General features: G+C 40.6%; 1 protein-coding gene across 7 annotated transcripts in view; it reads left to right on the forward strand.

Moving 5' to 3' along the window:
• Nucleotides 1-17,590, forward strand: part of adgrb3 (adhesion G protein-coupled receptor B3) — a 122,003-nt gene that overhangs the window by 90,170 nt on the left and 14,243 nt on the right. For all 7 annotated transcript variants that reach the window (XM_037124911.1, XM_037124913.1, XM_037124912.1 and 4 more), the window contains 3 exons: nt 8,308-8,434; nt 9,466-9,569; nt 9,681-9,783. In XM_037124911.1, coding sequence (XP_036980806.1) covers nt 8,308-8,434; nt 9,466-9,569; nt 9,681-9,783 — 334 coding nt within the window. The remainder of the gene's footprint in view (nt 1-8,307; nt 8,435-9,465; nt 9,570-9,680; nt 9,784-17,590) is intronic.

Genomic DNA, 17,590 nt, shown 5'->3' on the forward strand with positions numbered 1-17,590 from the left:
GTAGAGTAAGCAAAACTATTTACCTGCCAGAACTATCGTTGCAGGGTTCAAGTGGGGCAGAGTGAGCCATGCTTCATGGGTTTGTCATGTTTTGACAAGTTTTATAACCAAGATAACTGGAGCAAAATGTAGCACCTGGCTGCCACAGTGATTACATTTTAATGTCCTGAGGAAAATAAATGAAATGAAGAATAAAGCAAAGATAAGTCATTGTGCTTGTATGCCTTACTCCACATGCTGTGAAAAACAAAAACAAAAACAAAAAAAAACGTAAGAGCATTCAGGGAACCAATATCCTTTTTTCATTGACTCTCAAGTCTGCAGCTCCACAGCACCAAGTGTAAACAGGTCAGATGCATAGACTTTTATTACTCTTTCAAATGTCAATATTTTCGGCTATCAAACAAGCCTGAAATTACCAATATCCCACCACTGTACCAAGGGAGAAATATGAAATGCAGCCCAGTGATTTCAGATGCGCTAACGTCCCTGTTGTGTTCAAAGATAAATATTTTGGAGGAATAATGTACCAATAAAATCAAGAGATATTACACTATCTCACACTATCTCACACTGTCTTGCACTATCTTTGAAATTTTGCATCATTGCATCATGAGTTTGAATGAGATTGCTTTTCAGCCCGTCTAAGCTCTCAACTCATCGCTCTTTAAATGGGTTTGTGAAGATGAATTAATCTCATTTCGAGTATTGTAATCACTCGCATAAATTCTAGCTCTTTTGTTGTTCCAGACTGCCACTAAACTCGCAGAAAAAAAGGAAATTACAGAATGACATTACCAGCTCGTTCTAGCCTTTTGGCTCTCCCCTGCAATTAAAATCCTCTGAATCCTTGTAAAGCAGAGCACGGAAAGCCATATGAGTGTCTCTCAGACTTTTTAATCGCAGATGTTCGAGCATCCCCTCTGAGAATATCCAGCAGAGTCTTATAGAGGCCAAGCCTTAAACTGAAAAGGACAACCTTCATCATTAAAAGCATGTAGATCCTGTAACAACGTGCCACATCAGGATTAACAGCAGCCTGCCCCTTCTTTAAACCATCTTCTTACAACACACACCTGTTTCTCACTTTTAAAGATTTATTTCCCTTTTTATAATCTGTTTGTGTCCTCCCTAAAGCAGTCAAAATATAATACATTACACTATTACTCGTTGCTATTGGAAGTATTAAATGTAGTTCCCTTTTATGGTGCAGTGTAACCACAAAGATTGTAATCTTTATGGCCAAACATGTATGATAGATTTGCCAGAACTCCAGTGCTGAACCTGGTTGAGAACGGTTGAGATGATTTACACTGCAGAATGTACAAGGCTATATACTAAAAAGCTGTAGGATACACCTGTAATAACAAGACTGAGCAGAAACAAGCACTTTATTAGTAGATTTATCTGCAATGTTTTAAACAGTATCAGTGCTAAACATTGAATGAATTCATCTTAAAATATAAGATAGTAGAAAAGCAAGAACAAATCTGAGACAGATGTGAAAACAAATTTGGGTTTACTTATGAGTCATCTCAGTAGCTACATCTTAAATTACTGCCACACAGTTCGTACCATGAACATTACCAGGAATACTCTTGTGGAGTCAAAGCTTATGAATCATTAACGCATCAAGGTGTGGCAGCTTCAGGTTCAACAAACATCTGGAGATGCTGGATTTGAGCCAAACAAGACACGCCACTGGCAGCTGCAGTAAATCTAAAGAACCAAGAGAAACCTTTTCTGTAAGGTGTGGTTCTTGAGCACCGTCTTAAACAATTATACATCATAGACACCAGTAGATACATGAGTGCCTTTTGATACTCTTGAATTTCCCCTTTGCTTTGTCGATGTTCTGTGACAGACAGACAGAAAAAAACCTGTCCCTCCAGACCCAGCATCCAGAAACCGACATCTAGAAACCATGCTGTTTATAGTAAAGGCACAGCATACAGTTAAAGATGGAGATAATTATATTATACCAATATACTTCTGGTAACCAAACTTCTTCTCGTTGTGTGTGTGCAAGGCTTGATTAATTCTGTAATTGTAGTATGCCTCTGCCTCTGATCATTTTAATCTACATTACTTAGAGCTTCTTTAGGAATTCAACAGTACATACAACTACTGCAGCTGACACATATTAAGAGCAGCCTATGCACATATCTAGCTGTAATCTTTAAATCTAAATACACAATATGAAATGTATTAAAGTGGGTGACTCTTGTCAAAATGATGACTACCAAAAAAATGGAGAGGTAGAGAGGTATAGTGGGAGTTGTAGTCTTCATTGTTAATCACCATTGTCAAATCAAAGTAGCCCGGGCAGGACGAAAATAACTCAAGGAAAAAGTAATGTCTTAAAGTTGTATTCATATGTTCGCCATATGGGTTTGAATATTTATGGAGGGATTAAGGATATGTCAATACACAACAAAACACAACATAAATCAAAGGGGATTTTTGGCAGTGTATTAGACATTTCATTGTGGAGATGTTACATTTTAAATGTCTAAGTTGTCTTTGATTTTTGGTTCCATCCGTCTCTCAAACTACTGTCAATAGGCTCCCCAATGGTTTTCCCTCTTTGACAAGCTTGTTTGACATTTTCATATCTGAGATCAGCAGCTGTCAAACCTTTTCACATCATCGACCCTCAAATAAAAAACATTCTCTCCAAAGACATGCACATGATTGGATGCAGGAAGATTTTTTTGGTTGTTTTACATCTGTATTTTGTGAATAGGCATCGTCTATGCAGACAGTGTTGCATTCTTTATTTCTGGTGAATTTAGATGAAATTTAAATGATCTTTGGATTTGCTCGGAACCACTAGCTTGTCCACTTTGAAGTGATCTCTGTGAAAGGACGTTGGCAGGCAGTAGAAGTAACAATGTGGGCGATGTTTACAGTAATTGTAAGCTTTGTTCCAGCAAGGACTCGTGATGGACTGATAAGGACACTAACCATGCATTAGTTGACAGCAGGAGGTAGTTCTGTATTTGCGTGTGTGACAGCACAGGATGTGAGTTGGGGCAAATCACATGTACACCCTGAGGTAGCGCATGAAGTAAAAGTACAGCTGCAGCGTAATGGTGCTGTGATGACTCAGTGGAGCTACATGCAACGAACAAATGAACAGATGTGATTGATTTGATTGTGTTGCTTTACTCTCAAACCTAATGGGTTTGATGGTTGATTCATTCATGACAGACATAATAACAGCCTGCCTTCCTTGTAGAGTTAAAACAGATTCATACGAGCTGTGTTAAACTGAACACAACTGAGCTGGACAGGCACAGTTATAGGTCAGCGTAAGGTCACCTAGCTGCAGTGATAATAGGCATAATGGAGCTATTAGCAGGTGCATGACACCTTCACTTTGTATGCACCTGTGGAGTCTTTCATGTCCTCACTTTAAAACTAAAACAGCAGGCTCCCTTGCTTGTCTATCTCCTTTTGTCCCATTCAGGATTAATGCAATTTTTTCCATGCTACATAAACATATGCACTTGTTTTTCTTTCATCTTTACTCAGTTAGCACATGCAGCGCGGCCCACAGGCTGATATAAATTGCCCGTCATCAAGTGAGCCGCAATGGATGTAACAGTTTTTTTTCCCAGCCCTGCCCCCACCGTCTCTCTGCCTGACACTGTGTGTCAGTCTCTCCAGACTTAATAAAATTGCCTAAAGTGCATTGCCTAAGGAACTCTTTAAGCCCCCAGCCCAGTAACTGGCTAATCTGATGTGGGCATGTGATGCATTAAGAGAGGTTTTTTGGATTGTCTTCCCCAAGCTACTGTAGAAATAGCATATTATGTGCATGGTAACCTCATGTGCATAGTTGACTGACATGCATAAGAACAACACAGGTGCTAAAAAAATGCAGCTAAATCTGGTCAATTAGTCGATACGGCTGCTTGTTTAGATGGACAACCATGAGGAAGCACAGCTTCACTCTTTGGCTCCTGAGTGCACCACTTGGACATCTGGAAATGTGATGGGTTTAGTAATAAGATTTCTATGCCTAGAGGAACTCAATCTGTCAAAGTTCAGCGAGGAACATAAACCTAATTGGAGTTTTGAGAAACTGTCTATCCCTCTGTTTCAGCAAGACGCAAGGGTTTAAATATTGAATGTGTCTAAAACTTTGTCGACTTTTTATGTCACTCTGCTGTCACTTATCTTGCATCTTGACACCTAAATGTGTTCAAGTTGGAGCAGGATCAAATTCTGTCACATTTTTCAATCGTGGAAGTTGTAGCACAGAGTTGTCAATACATCACCGCACGGATGAAAGTGGTCAACAAAGGGTATATGATGAATGTCACGTCATCAGTCTCACTGTGGTTAACATCAACACTGTCACTCTCTCTTGGGGACGCTTTATATTCGAAGGCCACCGAGCCCAGATAAGGTCAGACGACACATCAGACGTTGCATACATAAATCCCCAGTCAGGGATGTTCTCCTGTCAGCTTCTCTCACTGGCACAAAAGAGAAGAAAAACATCTAGCGAGTCAAAAGTTAGGAACAGATCATGTCAAGGATTGAGTCCTCACCGGGGGGGAGAGGTGGATTCATCGCAAAGTTTTCAAGAACTAAAGGCATCACACATGCTATCAATCTTATCGCAAGAGAGCATGCATTGGAAAATGGGTTTGCTCCTGAATCTGACAATCATGTTTTGAGAGTGGAACAGCTCTGTATGCAAAAGGCGATCTCATGTGGGCAGCTGTGTAGAAGGTTGTAATGCTTGTTGGTCACACAGCAACACGGCCTATTTCTCTGTCCTACAGGGATTACCTCAAACAATAAAAGGGCTAAACTTCTACTTAAAGGCGTGCTCAAAATGTTGGTCTCAATCATGTATGACAATGCACAGAACAACCTTCCCAATAGTAATAACATTTTTAAAGAACTTGCCACTCGTCAACTTCTCATAGGTTCATAGGCTGGCAGAAACCAACGCTCACATGTGTTTTAAACCTGAAAGCTCACAAACAATTAGGGGAAAGGCTGCAACAAATAATGCTTTCACTAAGGCTTAATTTAGCATTCATCTGTGTCCTTAGGTTACCATCAGCAACACGTTTTTTGTCAATGACTAGCATCTACTTTGGTTTAAAGAACTCTTCAAATATACATTTCATATAACATTTCTAGTGTCCAAACCCAGAAGAGAAGTGGAAGGGTAGTGGTAATAACACTGAAGTCCTCCACACATGCCCTTGACCAAATTCCAGCCTCCTTTTGAACAAAAAAAAAAAAGTTTCACAGTGTTTAAGGAGGTTGTTAAATTCTTTTACCACTCCATGAAATGAGGAATGCTTGCTACTTCTGATGACTCTAAGAAGGATGCCGTGTCATACCCACAACAGATCAATTTGCAATCTTTAATGTTTAAGTCAAATTTTAGAAAAACTGTTGTAAATTAAATAAGACAATTTTATTGGTTCAAACAATATGCTGGAAGTGTTTCAATATGGTCTTTGGGATAAGCATAGTGCTTAACAAACCCGGATAAAAGCACTCAGTGACATCAGGATAGTTCCTTGCTGCCATTGATAACCTCTCTAAAATAACCTGCAGAGTTCCCCAGGGATCAATTTTGGGCCCACTGCTTTTCACTCTATATATATTACTGCTCAGTAATGTCATCTCTTTCCATTGTTACGCCAAAGACACACATATTTGAATGTCACCAGGTATCTTGATAATGCCACAGTACCAGTTCATTACTCTTTTTAAATGTATTTAAGACATTCGTATCTCTGTCACACAATGTTTTTTTAGCTTCACCAGGATAAAACTGAACTTTAAGTCATAGGTTCTAGAGCTCAGAGAGAGAAACTGGTAAGAAGATTAAGTTCCCTTGGACTTACCATAAGGCAACGAGTAATAAAACCTTGGTGTGGAATTTGAATTGGATCTGAACTTTTAGGGTCATGTGGGCTTTTTCACCAAATCTGCTTTTTATCACCTCAAGGAACACAGAACGCATTACACTATTAAAGTCTTTACATTAGTTGCCTGTCAGAGTTGCATTGATTTTCATATTCTTTTACTTGTCTTTGTGTTTTCACTTGCTCACAGTGTGTTAACCAGCGTAGCCCCTCAGGTCCTCTTGAATGACTCAGTTGTTTCTAAAGTACAGGACTAAAACCTTTGATGAGGCAGCTTTTAGCTTTTCTGCTCCGAGACACTGAGGATCTGAGAGCAGCTGTAAGTGTTGTAATCTTTAAACGTAAACTTAGAACCCACCCCTTCAGCCTGTCTTTTGATTAGGCACTGTTTAAAGAGACGTTTAAACAGTATTATTAAAAAACGTTTTAATTCACTTTTTCTTCTGTGGTATCTTAAATTTTATTTCAACATTATTATAGTCCACACCTGTTCTGTCTTGCTACCAGCTTGTCAGTCGCCTGTGAAGCACCTTGAACCGCACTAACCTGTACAAACGCTGCTATACAAATAAAGTTTGATTGATTTATATTGTTCAGTGCGGCTCAATAGAGATAAGTTTATAAAAGCCTCACAAAACAGTTTTATCTGTTATCATGAAATGCCAGTGTTTGAACCTTCCTTTATGAAGCCACCAAAGAAATCCTTGAGAATTAAAATCAGCAGAGTGCATGTACCATGGAACCTCTAAGGTGATTTGGGGCTCTTTAAGCCTAATTTGTTCACAGCCTGTATAGAATGTAGGCATACACTACTTATTCTGGTACTGCTGTCTTTTGAAAAAAGTCAGAGTTGTTTGAAATAGCAACAGGGGTGGTGGCACAATGAAAACATGCAAGTAGTTGCATGCCAAGTGGTAGTGGTCAGCCTTGGTTGGATTTTTGAAATGGGCTCCCCGGGCCCCTTCCAGGAACAATAAATATTGCTGCCATATTGATCAAATGGCAAAGCAGGATTGCTTCACACAGCAGAGGCCACTGGATGCACAAATCAACTGCAAGTATGCTGCGTAGGGATGTAAATCAGCGGCATGAATCTTGTTTTATCTCGGAAAACAAGTGGGATGTTGTAAAGTGAAAAGACAGCAATGTGTCTTGGAGGGACAACAGGTGTTTTGCCCGACACGATTCTTAATATGAGGTTACGTGTTGCGGCAAAAAAAAAAAAAAAAAGGCTGATCCGAACGCCGCCATGACTAAAGTTTGCACATGGGGCATTTCATCAAACGAGGATGATTTTTTTTTTTCCTTTGTGCGTGTGTGTGCGGAGATAGAAAATGAGTGGGGGCGAATGACAAATGGAAGAGAAGCGCTCCTTTCATTTCACCTGCTAGTGGTGTGAAGTGGGGGACCGGCTGCAACCATTCGCGCTGCTTCCGCGGGGTGGTATTAGTTCTGCAGTGTTTCTTTTTGCAAAGCGCCTCGCGTCGAGGAGCGACGACGTTCGTGTGAAAACGGTTTTCAGGAATAATCCAAAAACATCATTTATTCCAGTCATATCACTTAGACCCGCAGCCGAATAAACAGATCCTGCGACAGCGTGCGTTTCTTTTTCTCATTGTATCAGCCCCCCCCCCTCCCTCTCACGCTAGCAGAGGAACAGAGTATCAATCTGATGCTGTCCACCGTTTCCAGGGTGAAAATCCCCCTAAGGAAGCATTCAAAAAGCTGCTAATTAAAACAGTTGAGAGAGGGGGGGCGGCAAAAAAAAAATCAACCGAAAAGGGGGGAGAGAGAAAAAAAAAAAAAGACGGGATAACAGGGTGCACTGAGAGGAGGAAAAACAAGGAATATACAGTCGTTTGGAAAGCATCTAGAGGAATAGCGAATCACGCAGAAAAGCGACACAGGTAAATGCGAACGATCTTATCTGTTGAGCGTTAAGAGGGAGTGATGCTGTTTTGATACCAGTTGTTTTGCTATTTATCTGCGTATAGCGAATCAATCAGCACCGGTCTGCTTGGACAGCTCCGTGCGTCCTCCCCCTCCTCCGTGCCTCTGCCTCTCTATCTGCTTCCAGCTGAAATGCTGCTCGTAGCCACACAAGAGCCGTGTCGATGTGTCTGTTCGCTTTTTTTTCCCTTCCTTCTTCTTCTTCTTCTTCGTCTCCTTTATTTACGTAACGGTCCATACGGCTATATAGCTCTCTCTCTCTCCCTTTCACTCTCTCTCTCTCTCTCGCTGTCTCGCTCTCGATTCAAATAAATAATTAAGTCAGAAAAGAAAAAGGAAAGAAAAAAAAAAGAAAGAAAACGCACGAAGCGATGTCGATAAGTCCCGGGAAGTCGTGCCACCGCTGGAATTAAAACCTCTAAATTGCCTCTTTTGCCTTCTTCCTTTGCAGGAACGATTCTTGGGGAGCCTGGTCCACAAAAGGATGTAAAACGGTGCTCACAGATGCATCCCATACAAAATGCTTATGTGATCGTGTATCTACCTTCGCCATTTTGGCTCAGCAACCAAGAGAAATAGTAAGTAGGCTATTGATTTGTTATTCAGTGTGGGTTTTATAGGCCAATGTAAAGGAGAAAACGTTGCCCGTGTGTGTGCGTGCGTGTGTGCGTGCGTGTATGCTGGTGCGAATGTAAATTGAATCTTTGGTGTGCTAATCCCGTTAAATAGTAATTCAGCGGTAACGGGAGATTGTGGGGGGATATTTCTAGTTTGCACATAGATTTAGATAACTCTGTGTGCGCGCGTGCACGCGGGAGGGTGTGTGCATGCTGATGCTTGTGTGTCCACCCCCACCCCCTTCTCATCAGTCACATTTGGGGATTGAGAGGGATAGAAGTTGTCGGATTGACAAAAAAAAAAAAAATTGTGTGGCTGGTGTCAGAGAACCTGTAGGTGAGCGAAATCATGTCTTTGTGCTCGCCATACTGTAATCTGATTACTGTAAAGGAGCCGGAAGCCTGTCATTATGAGAAGATGGAGTAATTAACATTGAGAACAGAGGGTACTTACATTGTGGCCTCCGCATTAGTACACAGCAGGAATAGAGATGGCACAAAGAAATCTGTTACCTTCGGCTGCATCAGGCCTGAAACATTCAGTGATCTTAATTAAGACGTAAAATAGATTTTCATTCTGGAAAGACTCAATCATGACGACTGTATGCTATGTATGAGGCCACACGAATGTATAGTGTGCTCCAAATCGCAGGCCTGTGATTGGCTGGCTCACATGATTTCAAAATGTGACTGTTAACAACAAATGACAGAAGTCAAACAAAACAATAGATTTCTTTGCTTCAGCCCCCCACTGTCCTCTATCAGCACAAATAGGTGGAAAGTTTTGGCCATGTACCTAAACAACCTTCAAGCCCACGCACGCACTTAGAAACCTCACAGTATATTAAAGAACCCACGGTGGACTGTTCAGATTGGCGGTGGTTTTGTTCTGATTGGTTCCATCTCCGGGCAACAATAAAAGCTTTACTGTCCTGCGTGAACCACATCCAACCTCCCACTGACTGCCTCGTCTTGCTCCGTCTCCTCCACAGACCATGGAGTACTCAGGGGTCCCATCTGTGACATTGATAGTTGGCTGTGGTCTCTCCTGCCTCGCCTTGATCACATTGGCAGTGATCTATGCCGTGCTATGGAGGTAATTGCAAACACTTTAGAAGCATTATGCAACCACGTGATGATGAATGATCTCATGAAGATACAAAGTGAAGAAATATACTGATTTATTTTTCTTTTTATTCTTCTTTAGATATATTCGATCTGAACGATCCATCATACTGCTCAACTTCTGCTTATCAATAATCTGCTCCAACATATTGATCCTTGTCGGGCAAACGCAGACCCACAACGTGGTAAGTGACATTTTACAGATTTATTCTGCTCAGTTTAAACACGTGGGGCTCTAGTGGTTGTTTTATAAATCAAAAGATTTAACTTGGAATAATGGCAGTGTAAACATTCAAGTGGTTCCTCTCTGTGGCCACAGATGGGCTTAATAAAGCTCGATGATTGTTGCTATCGTAATGGCCACTGTGAGTGTTTCTTTGAGATCTTCAGTTTTCTGTTGCAACACATGATCGTGTGCGCTGACAGCTCGCAGAATATTGTGAGGTCCATCATTATTCACCTGTTGCTAATCAATTGATTTGTTTTACTCCACCATACTCTTATTTTGAAAAGGAGAGTCGCTTACTCTCATTCTTCTTCTTCTTTACCAGAAGTTTAATCTGCAGGACAGCCCCTTTTTGTATACCAGATGTTGTCTTTGTCATTCAGAGTACAAAACAAGAATATAACAGTTAGGTTATGGCCTCTTTCAGGCAACACGCTCATTTTCTCTTACGTCTTGTGCATACAAGCTTTCCATATTTCATCCAGATGGAAAATTAAGCGTTTCTAATGCCTCTATAAGATGTAGATCTACTTAGTGTTGGCTCAGGACCATTGGTCTTCACTCAGGTGTTACATTGTCCTCTGGTAAACTTGAGACAACCCCAATCTGTTGGCGCTGAGACAGCAATGATCTTTAATTGCAATTAAAAGCGCAAGGCTATGAAGAAAACAAAAAAGGGAGACCTTCGGTTTCACTTAAAATACGCATACTAGTTTTATCACCACGGTTCAAACGTGAAGCGCTGCAGTTCTTAACAAGTCAGAATAGTTTTGCTGTCGAGGATATTCAACAGTGTAGGAGAAGAAAGGCGGGCATGATGCACAGCAGGAAACATGGCATACCGGTCAATCAAAGACTAATGAAATTATTGTGATGTCGCCCCTGAAAGGATCCTATAATGGTGACAGTAAAGCAGATGCCTGATAAAAGCGGCTCTCATACTTTCACTATTCCGTGCAGTGTGCATTACTGAAATGACTTGAAGCCATCACAGAGGCATATGAAACTGTTTTTTGTTCAGATGTCAATGAAAGTTCAAATCGAGTCAGCAGGATTCAAAAGGACAACTGTGATAGTTAAAGAAGGACTGTGTCCAATAAATATGTATCACTCCCTCTCCCCCGGCTTCATGACTGGCCAGTAAACAAGTGGCTAATGTAAAAGATTGTTTGGCAAACAGTAGTTGGGATTTACAAGCTGCCCACACAGATGCCCTTCTCAGTCATTTGGCAGCACTACAGAATGACACATTGTCCATTTTATTGTATAACCATATTCTCAGCTTACCTGCACCTTTTGCAAGGAACACACTGTTGTTTTCCCTCATCTAATTATGCCCTACTGTTTCTCCTCATTAATGCATTGTCCTTAGTTTTTCGGCTCATTAACAAGCCAGTGTTTCAGTATTTGGACGCTCTTGGAGAGGAGAGGAGAGTTTATGAGTTCAACATGCAAACCAGAGCCAAATATCTTTTAAAACGCTTGCAAAAATACATATCTGTGGGGGTACTCCATCATTAGAGATGCATTTGCTTGTGCTGTGCAACATGTCCACTTATGCTGTGCTTACATGTATGACTTATTCTCGGAGCAGATGGGCCTACCAGCAGTTGGGGGCTCACATTGGACCAGACTCTGCTCATAAATCAAAATGCTTCCTCCCATTAATTTCCCCGTGTTCTATGAAAATTGAATCATGAATAATGAATGAACGAGCCAAAAGAAAAATAGTCTAAAGTGTGTTTTGTAAAGCTAAAAATTCCTTTGCTTGGTGACACTATATATGAGAAAATGTATTAACTGTTACCATTCACCAGAAAGTAAATTGATTAACACTGTGATCTCACAGAATAACAAAAACAGCAACCACACATGATAAGTTCATCTGTTTCCTCGATGGCCCTTGCATCCGGCACACGGTAGTAGCTGAGACTATGAATGCACGACGCTTTAGGGCATTTTAAAAGCTGAGCTGATTTGAAGCCTTGTCAGATTTAATCAGGGCTCCGGTCATCTCCTGTCTTGATTACAAGGACCACCACTTAACATGGAATATTCACCCGGCATGCTCCTAATAAGATATCTGTCTCTGAAATCTGCCGACAGATTAGGTGGTTTTTCGGAAAATCCACTGACATACTGAAGATGTCAATTCGGCTTCTCCCAGAGTGATTTGACAAACCTTGGCTGACTCACAGGGTGCTAAACTAAAGCAGCACTGGCTAATATAGCTGCAATTGTCCCAGTATTGTTATTTATGCTGAACATTAATGCTTATACTTCAATCATATATATACTACTATCAATAAAGGCATCTTAATGAATGAAATGACCATGTAATGTGAGAGAGGTTGCTTCTAATGATGAAACAACAGAGAATAATCACATGATTCAGGAGCTCTCTTCTGCTCGCTTGAGTGTTTTAGCCTCTTTCAGTTCATTGCTTTGGTTGTACAGCTTTTAACTTTAACTTTTAACAGCTGTTTTCAGTAACTGCATCTAATATATCTGTTACCTGCCCAGCATCAAATGACAAAGTTAGCAACCAGCTTGTGATTAGAATGGAGTATTTAGCTGCTTAAGAGGCAGATATTTCCCTCTGGAGTCAGTGGAAACCAATACAGGGAATAAGGGAGAAGGAGTATTAGACGTAGATTCATCTGGTGGCCAGAATGTACTCCAACTAAATGCTTATGTTGCCTTGCATCTTTTGGATACATAATTAGGCTACAACCTATGCTAATACATTTGCTATCACCTTTTTTATATGGCCATATTATTTTTGTAGCTTGTTGCTCTGCTCACAAGTGAAAACTTGATTAATTCAAGCTTTAAGATGAAATTCTGCAGTTCCAAATACCGTATGGCAATCCTCCATCAAGGCCCAACAGTTCCCTTTTGTTCTTACGCATAAATACTCTCCGACTACATATGCCTGATTTTTTCCATCAAGATCCATGCATTATTCCCTGGGAAATTAATCAAATGTTGAAAAACAGCCAGAGACATCTCTCGATATTAAAGAAAGTGAGAAAATAATTCAGATTCTGTCCCTTTATCTGGATCCTCACCAAAAGTTAACTGGGTCTATTCTGGGCCGAGATCCATCCTCCATCCAAGTTTCGCAGAAATCTGTTCAGTGGTTTTTGTGTAATCCTGCTGACAATCCAACCAACAAACCGACATTCAGGGGTGAAAACAGAACTTCACTGGTGAAGAAAACAAATGCTGCTTCTGTATGATTACAATTTGATAATAATACAAAAAGCTTCATAGGCATTTGATTGATTAAATATGAATCAGAATTCATAAAAAATGTTATGATAAATCCGAATTTCTCATATTTGTCTCTCACAGCCTCAAGAACCTGATTTGTAAGCTTTAATTAGACACCTCGAAACCAAACCAGCTCTTCTGAGGCCCATCATCAACTGTAGTGAAATGTTGTTGGTTCAGTCAAGTTAGAAAGCCATCTCTACAATGTTGTTGATAAAAGTTCCAGGACAATTTATTACTATTGCCCCTCTGTTTCGTCTCGACTGTGACTCTCCTGCTGTAATAATATTTGAGAAATATTTCATTTGTTTGATCAGAGGTACTGTAGAAGCCAGTGTTTGAGGAGTAGGCTAGCAAGAGGAGAAAACATAGCCCCTGTGTGGGTTTAATTGCCATGCTGCCTGACACTGCCTCACTTGTTTTTCCTCCATCTCTTGTAAGAAGTGCATATAATTGGCTCCGGTGTTTGTGGATTCAGACTTGCTCATCGTCTAATAGAAATCATCTCTTTGGTGTGGAGGTGTCCTCTGGGAGCAAGAAGTCAGTGAGTCACCTTTGTCTGCCTGTGCTTTCCTTTTGTCCCGTGTCGTTGTTCGTCTTGGGTTTATGGAGAGAAGACACAGAGGAGCAGACACTGTTGGTTTTGCGAGCAAAGGTAGAATTAGAAGGTGTTAGAAATATGGAGGATGTTCCAGTAAAATGAGCATCCTGTAATGAGTGAAAATGTATTATACATTAGGTGGCTGGCGGTCAAGGTCTGTCGCGCGTCAGCCTGTGCTTTAACTACCAAGAGAAGACAATGAAGACATCACCAGGAAATAGTTGGCTAATGATAAGACGCCAGCTCTTAACATGCCAGAAAGTCACATCTGGTGAGCATTTTGAGCTGACACAGTTTTTCTGTAGTCAGCCGGCTTTAAAGAACTTCTCTGCTTTTGATATTTCGGGTGTCTAAACCTCCTGATGCGTCAGGAGATTAACAATTATCACCTTTTGTTTAAACGCTGCATGTCGTGTATCCACACAGATGGCTTATCAGAGCTGGTAGCTTGTCAAAAATTGTTATCCTTAGAGATATTAGGAGCTTGGAAATTTCTCAGTTTGGATTAAATATGCTATATGATTCCAATGACGGTAAATTGTTGGCAGCATTATTTGGTGATAGTAGTCGAAATGGAAAAACTGGAGCGCCATGGTAGCATGAATGGTTACAGTGAATGCTGCATGGCCACAGCAAAATCTGTCCAATAAAGATAAAAAGAAATGTTCTAGAAAGTCATCTTTTGGCAAACAAACTGAAAATGAGAAAATGAGTTCTGAGCTTTTAGATGTTTTTTAAGAAAACGAGGAATTACATCTATTTTTCAATTAAGATTTCTATACATGGAAACACGAGAGATCAACCATAAAAAAAATCCATCATGCTTGGGCTCATGTATGTGCTGTATATTACACATGCAGTAACAACAGTGTGCACAGTTGAACTATAGTATATTTTTAGTACACCAAGCTTGACCTCCCTTATAGCGTTGTATGGGAAAGAGAGATTTTATCTATCCCTGCCTTCCAGTCAAATGGTAAACTAAATGATTTATGAATAGAAGCAGTCATGACCAACATGCAGCTCATTCCTGCATGTGTAAAAGCAGCTTAATAACTCTAGGGATCCTCTGAAGGGTAATTGCGTGCATCGTTTTTCAACATTACGAGTGTTACATATTGAAACAAAATGGGCAGAAGTGTCCTAAGTGTGAGCTCGCTCCAGGTTGTCGGGAGGTACATCCACAGAAAGAGGAAGTAGGAGTAGCCATTTTCTTACTGAAGTGGCAAAGTCGGTGCATTTTTGCTCAGAGTTTCACTGCGGTTCAACAACACTTTGCCTCCACCACCACCACTTTGTTGTTTGAAGCTTTTGAATGTCCTCCACCCAAGCACCTACTGTTTAAAGCACTGGGGCACTTGTTGCTTGATTCAAACGGAGGGTGCTTCAGTCAAAATAACAACCGGCCTCCTCCTCCCACACTGATTCACAACAGTTGGGAAGATGAAAGTAGTGTTATGAGGTCTGGTTCAGATTCTTCTGCAGCATTTTGAACAACGTTGTAGATCTTTGCAGAACTAAATTACACATACTGCACAATTAATGTCATCTCCCAGAGCAAACTATTCTTACTTCTCTTGCTTATTGTGATGATAGAGAAAATAGGTATTAAAAGTTAGTGTATGCTGAACTTAAAGTTACCTTGAATAAAGAATTATTGTGATTGGCAGATAAAATAGAAAGGAGGGTTTTCTTAGCTTTACTATAAGTAGAACTAAAATCTCCTTTTTTATATGTTTCACTTTAACAGTATGCCACTGCTCCCTTCTTCCATTCAATTCATTGCCTTATAAAGCAGTGTGCAACAGTTCATGACCACAAGGCTTTCAGTTCTTAACATTTGAGAGGGCACCGAGGCTCAGCCCAGATGCTTTCAGTCAAAGTTTAGTCTGGCCACATAAAGAAATTCTTTAAAATTCCTGTCCTGACCTTAAACGGACACTATTGAACCAGCTTGAAGTATTCGCCGACAGCCTCTACTCTTACCTCCATGTCTATCAGCTCTGCAATGTTTTAATGTGGTCCCTTCCTCAGTTTCCATGGATACTGACACAGTGCGCTCAACATCTCCCGGCATTTGCCTTTCTAGAGGGCAGTGTGAACTCCAGGTTTCAACCTGGTTTTGTATGACTGCCTTTGTCCAACCAGTGCCATCCTCGTTTCTGTACCTTTCTCTCTTTTCGAATGCACAGTTTTTTATTTTTGAGGACTAATGAGGCCGCATGGTACAGGCCTCCGAGTGAACCGCAAAACATAGCGGGCGCATGTGACCTGTTTCCAGGAAACAAGGCAAACTCTATTTTCAGCACCCTGGACAGCACATGAGCAACACTAGATTTAGCCTTGAATGCAACTACAGGCAATATAGTTTCTGTACTGTAAACATACTGGTGGCAGTGGGGCATCAGTAAAGATGAAGGAACACATATTTACCATCACCTAGCTGATTATTAGCATGCATATTAGTAGCACAATGGTGGTTGCTAATGCTAATAAGCAGCTATCCGATGCTGATTATAGTGTGTGCCATAAAGAGTGTTGCCGGTGGTTCCTCCCTCCCCCTGCTGTCTCCTTCATTTCAAAATCAGCATGCAAAGATATACAAGATTAATATAAGATGTTCCCTCATTTATTTGTCAGGTTTATCCAGTGGCAATCACATACAGCACAGCAGTATACTGTATGCAGGACACTGAATTCATAGGACCATATAAAAAGGAAACACTGCATAAATAGATGCTATGTGGCTATGATGCAACACAGCAAATGTTAATTCTAACTCAAACTTTTTTGTAACAGGATGTGCGTGCCATTTTTCCAGTTTTCCTGTTCATGTACATTTGTATATATATATATATATATATATCTTTGAACATTATTCTTGAACCTAAGACTATAAAGCTGTACTGATGTTCTCTCCATTTCAATTGAGAATGTACTGGTAAAATACAAAAATGTCTCTCACGGTGCAACTTAAACATTTGGGCAGATACAGGTACATTTGAAGTGGCTATAAGTTTCAACATTTAAGTATCAGTAAAAATATGTGTGTGTTCACTGAAAGAGCCCACTGCTGACCCTGTATACCACCCGGGAGCTGCCAGTACTGACTCATGTTTGCTTAGGTAACGCTCACCATTTACAGGACAGCATCATATCTTTTCCCAGCAGATCTTTACTGCATCCAGATTGGCGAAGGGTGAAGTTTAGTGAATGCTGAACTGACCAAGCAGAATTCACCATGACTCACGTGTTACAGAAAGTAAAGATTTATGGAATTATAGATTAAACTGTAAGTTTGACATTGCTGCCTGTGCACCACACTGTTGCCACTCTGCAGCAGAAAAATGATTGTATATAGTATATTTAATGTATCCTATCAATGTTAGCGGGGTGATTCTTTTTTTATAGGCCATTCATAGTCCGATGTTCTTTCAAGTCGGCCATTAAAAAACCACAACCCTGACAATTACATTTAAGGGTCAGACTCAGACATCAGGCATATGGCATTATACAGCAACATACCTGCTGTACCTGAATGCATCCTCAATGAATTTTGATGAAATTTCTTTTTACCTGAACCCACAGTTACATAACTTACATCCCTCGCAAGTGTAGGTAAACACAATTTACCACCCTTCGTGCTGGATCATTATCCCGTATGAACCCCACGAACACTACAGGCGATGGATGGATTTAGTGTGGTTTTTCTCAGTGGGTGATGTAAAGTGTATGGGAGATCTCACAGTGTGGTGTGGACGCCCTGGGACGAGATGATACACTTCAATCTTCCCCTCTTTGCGCGGCGTCGCTCAGATTACTGCAGCTTCACTCTGCAAACAATCTGAACTGACAAAAAAATAAACCTAATCTCTTCTCACTCACGAAT

The sequence above is a fragment of the Acanthopagrus latus genome, chromosome 15, assembly GCF_904848185.1.
Source record: "Acanthopagrus latus isolate v.2019 chromosome 15, fAcaLat1.1, whole genome shotgun sequence".
In the NCBI taxonomy this organism is placed as follows: Eukaryota; Metazoa; Chordata; class Actinopteri; order Spariformes; family Sparidae; genus Acanthopagrus; species Acanthopagrus latus.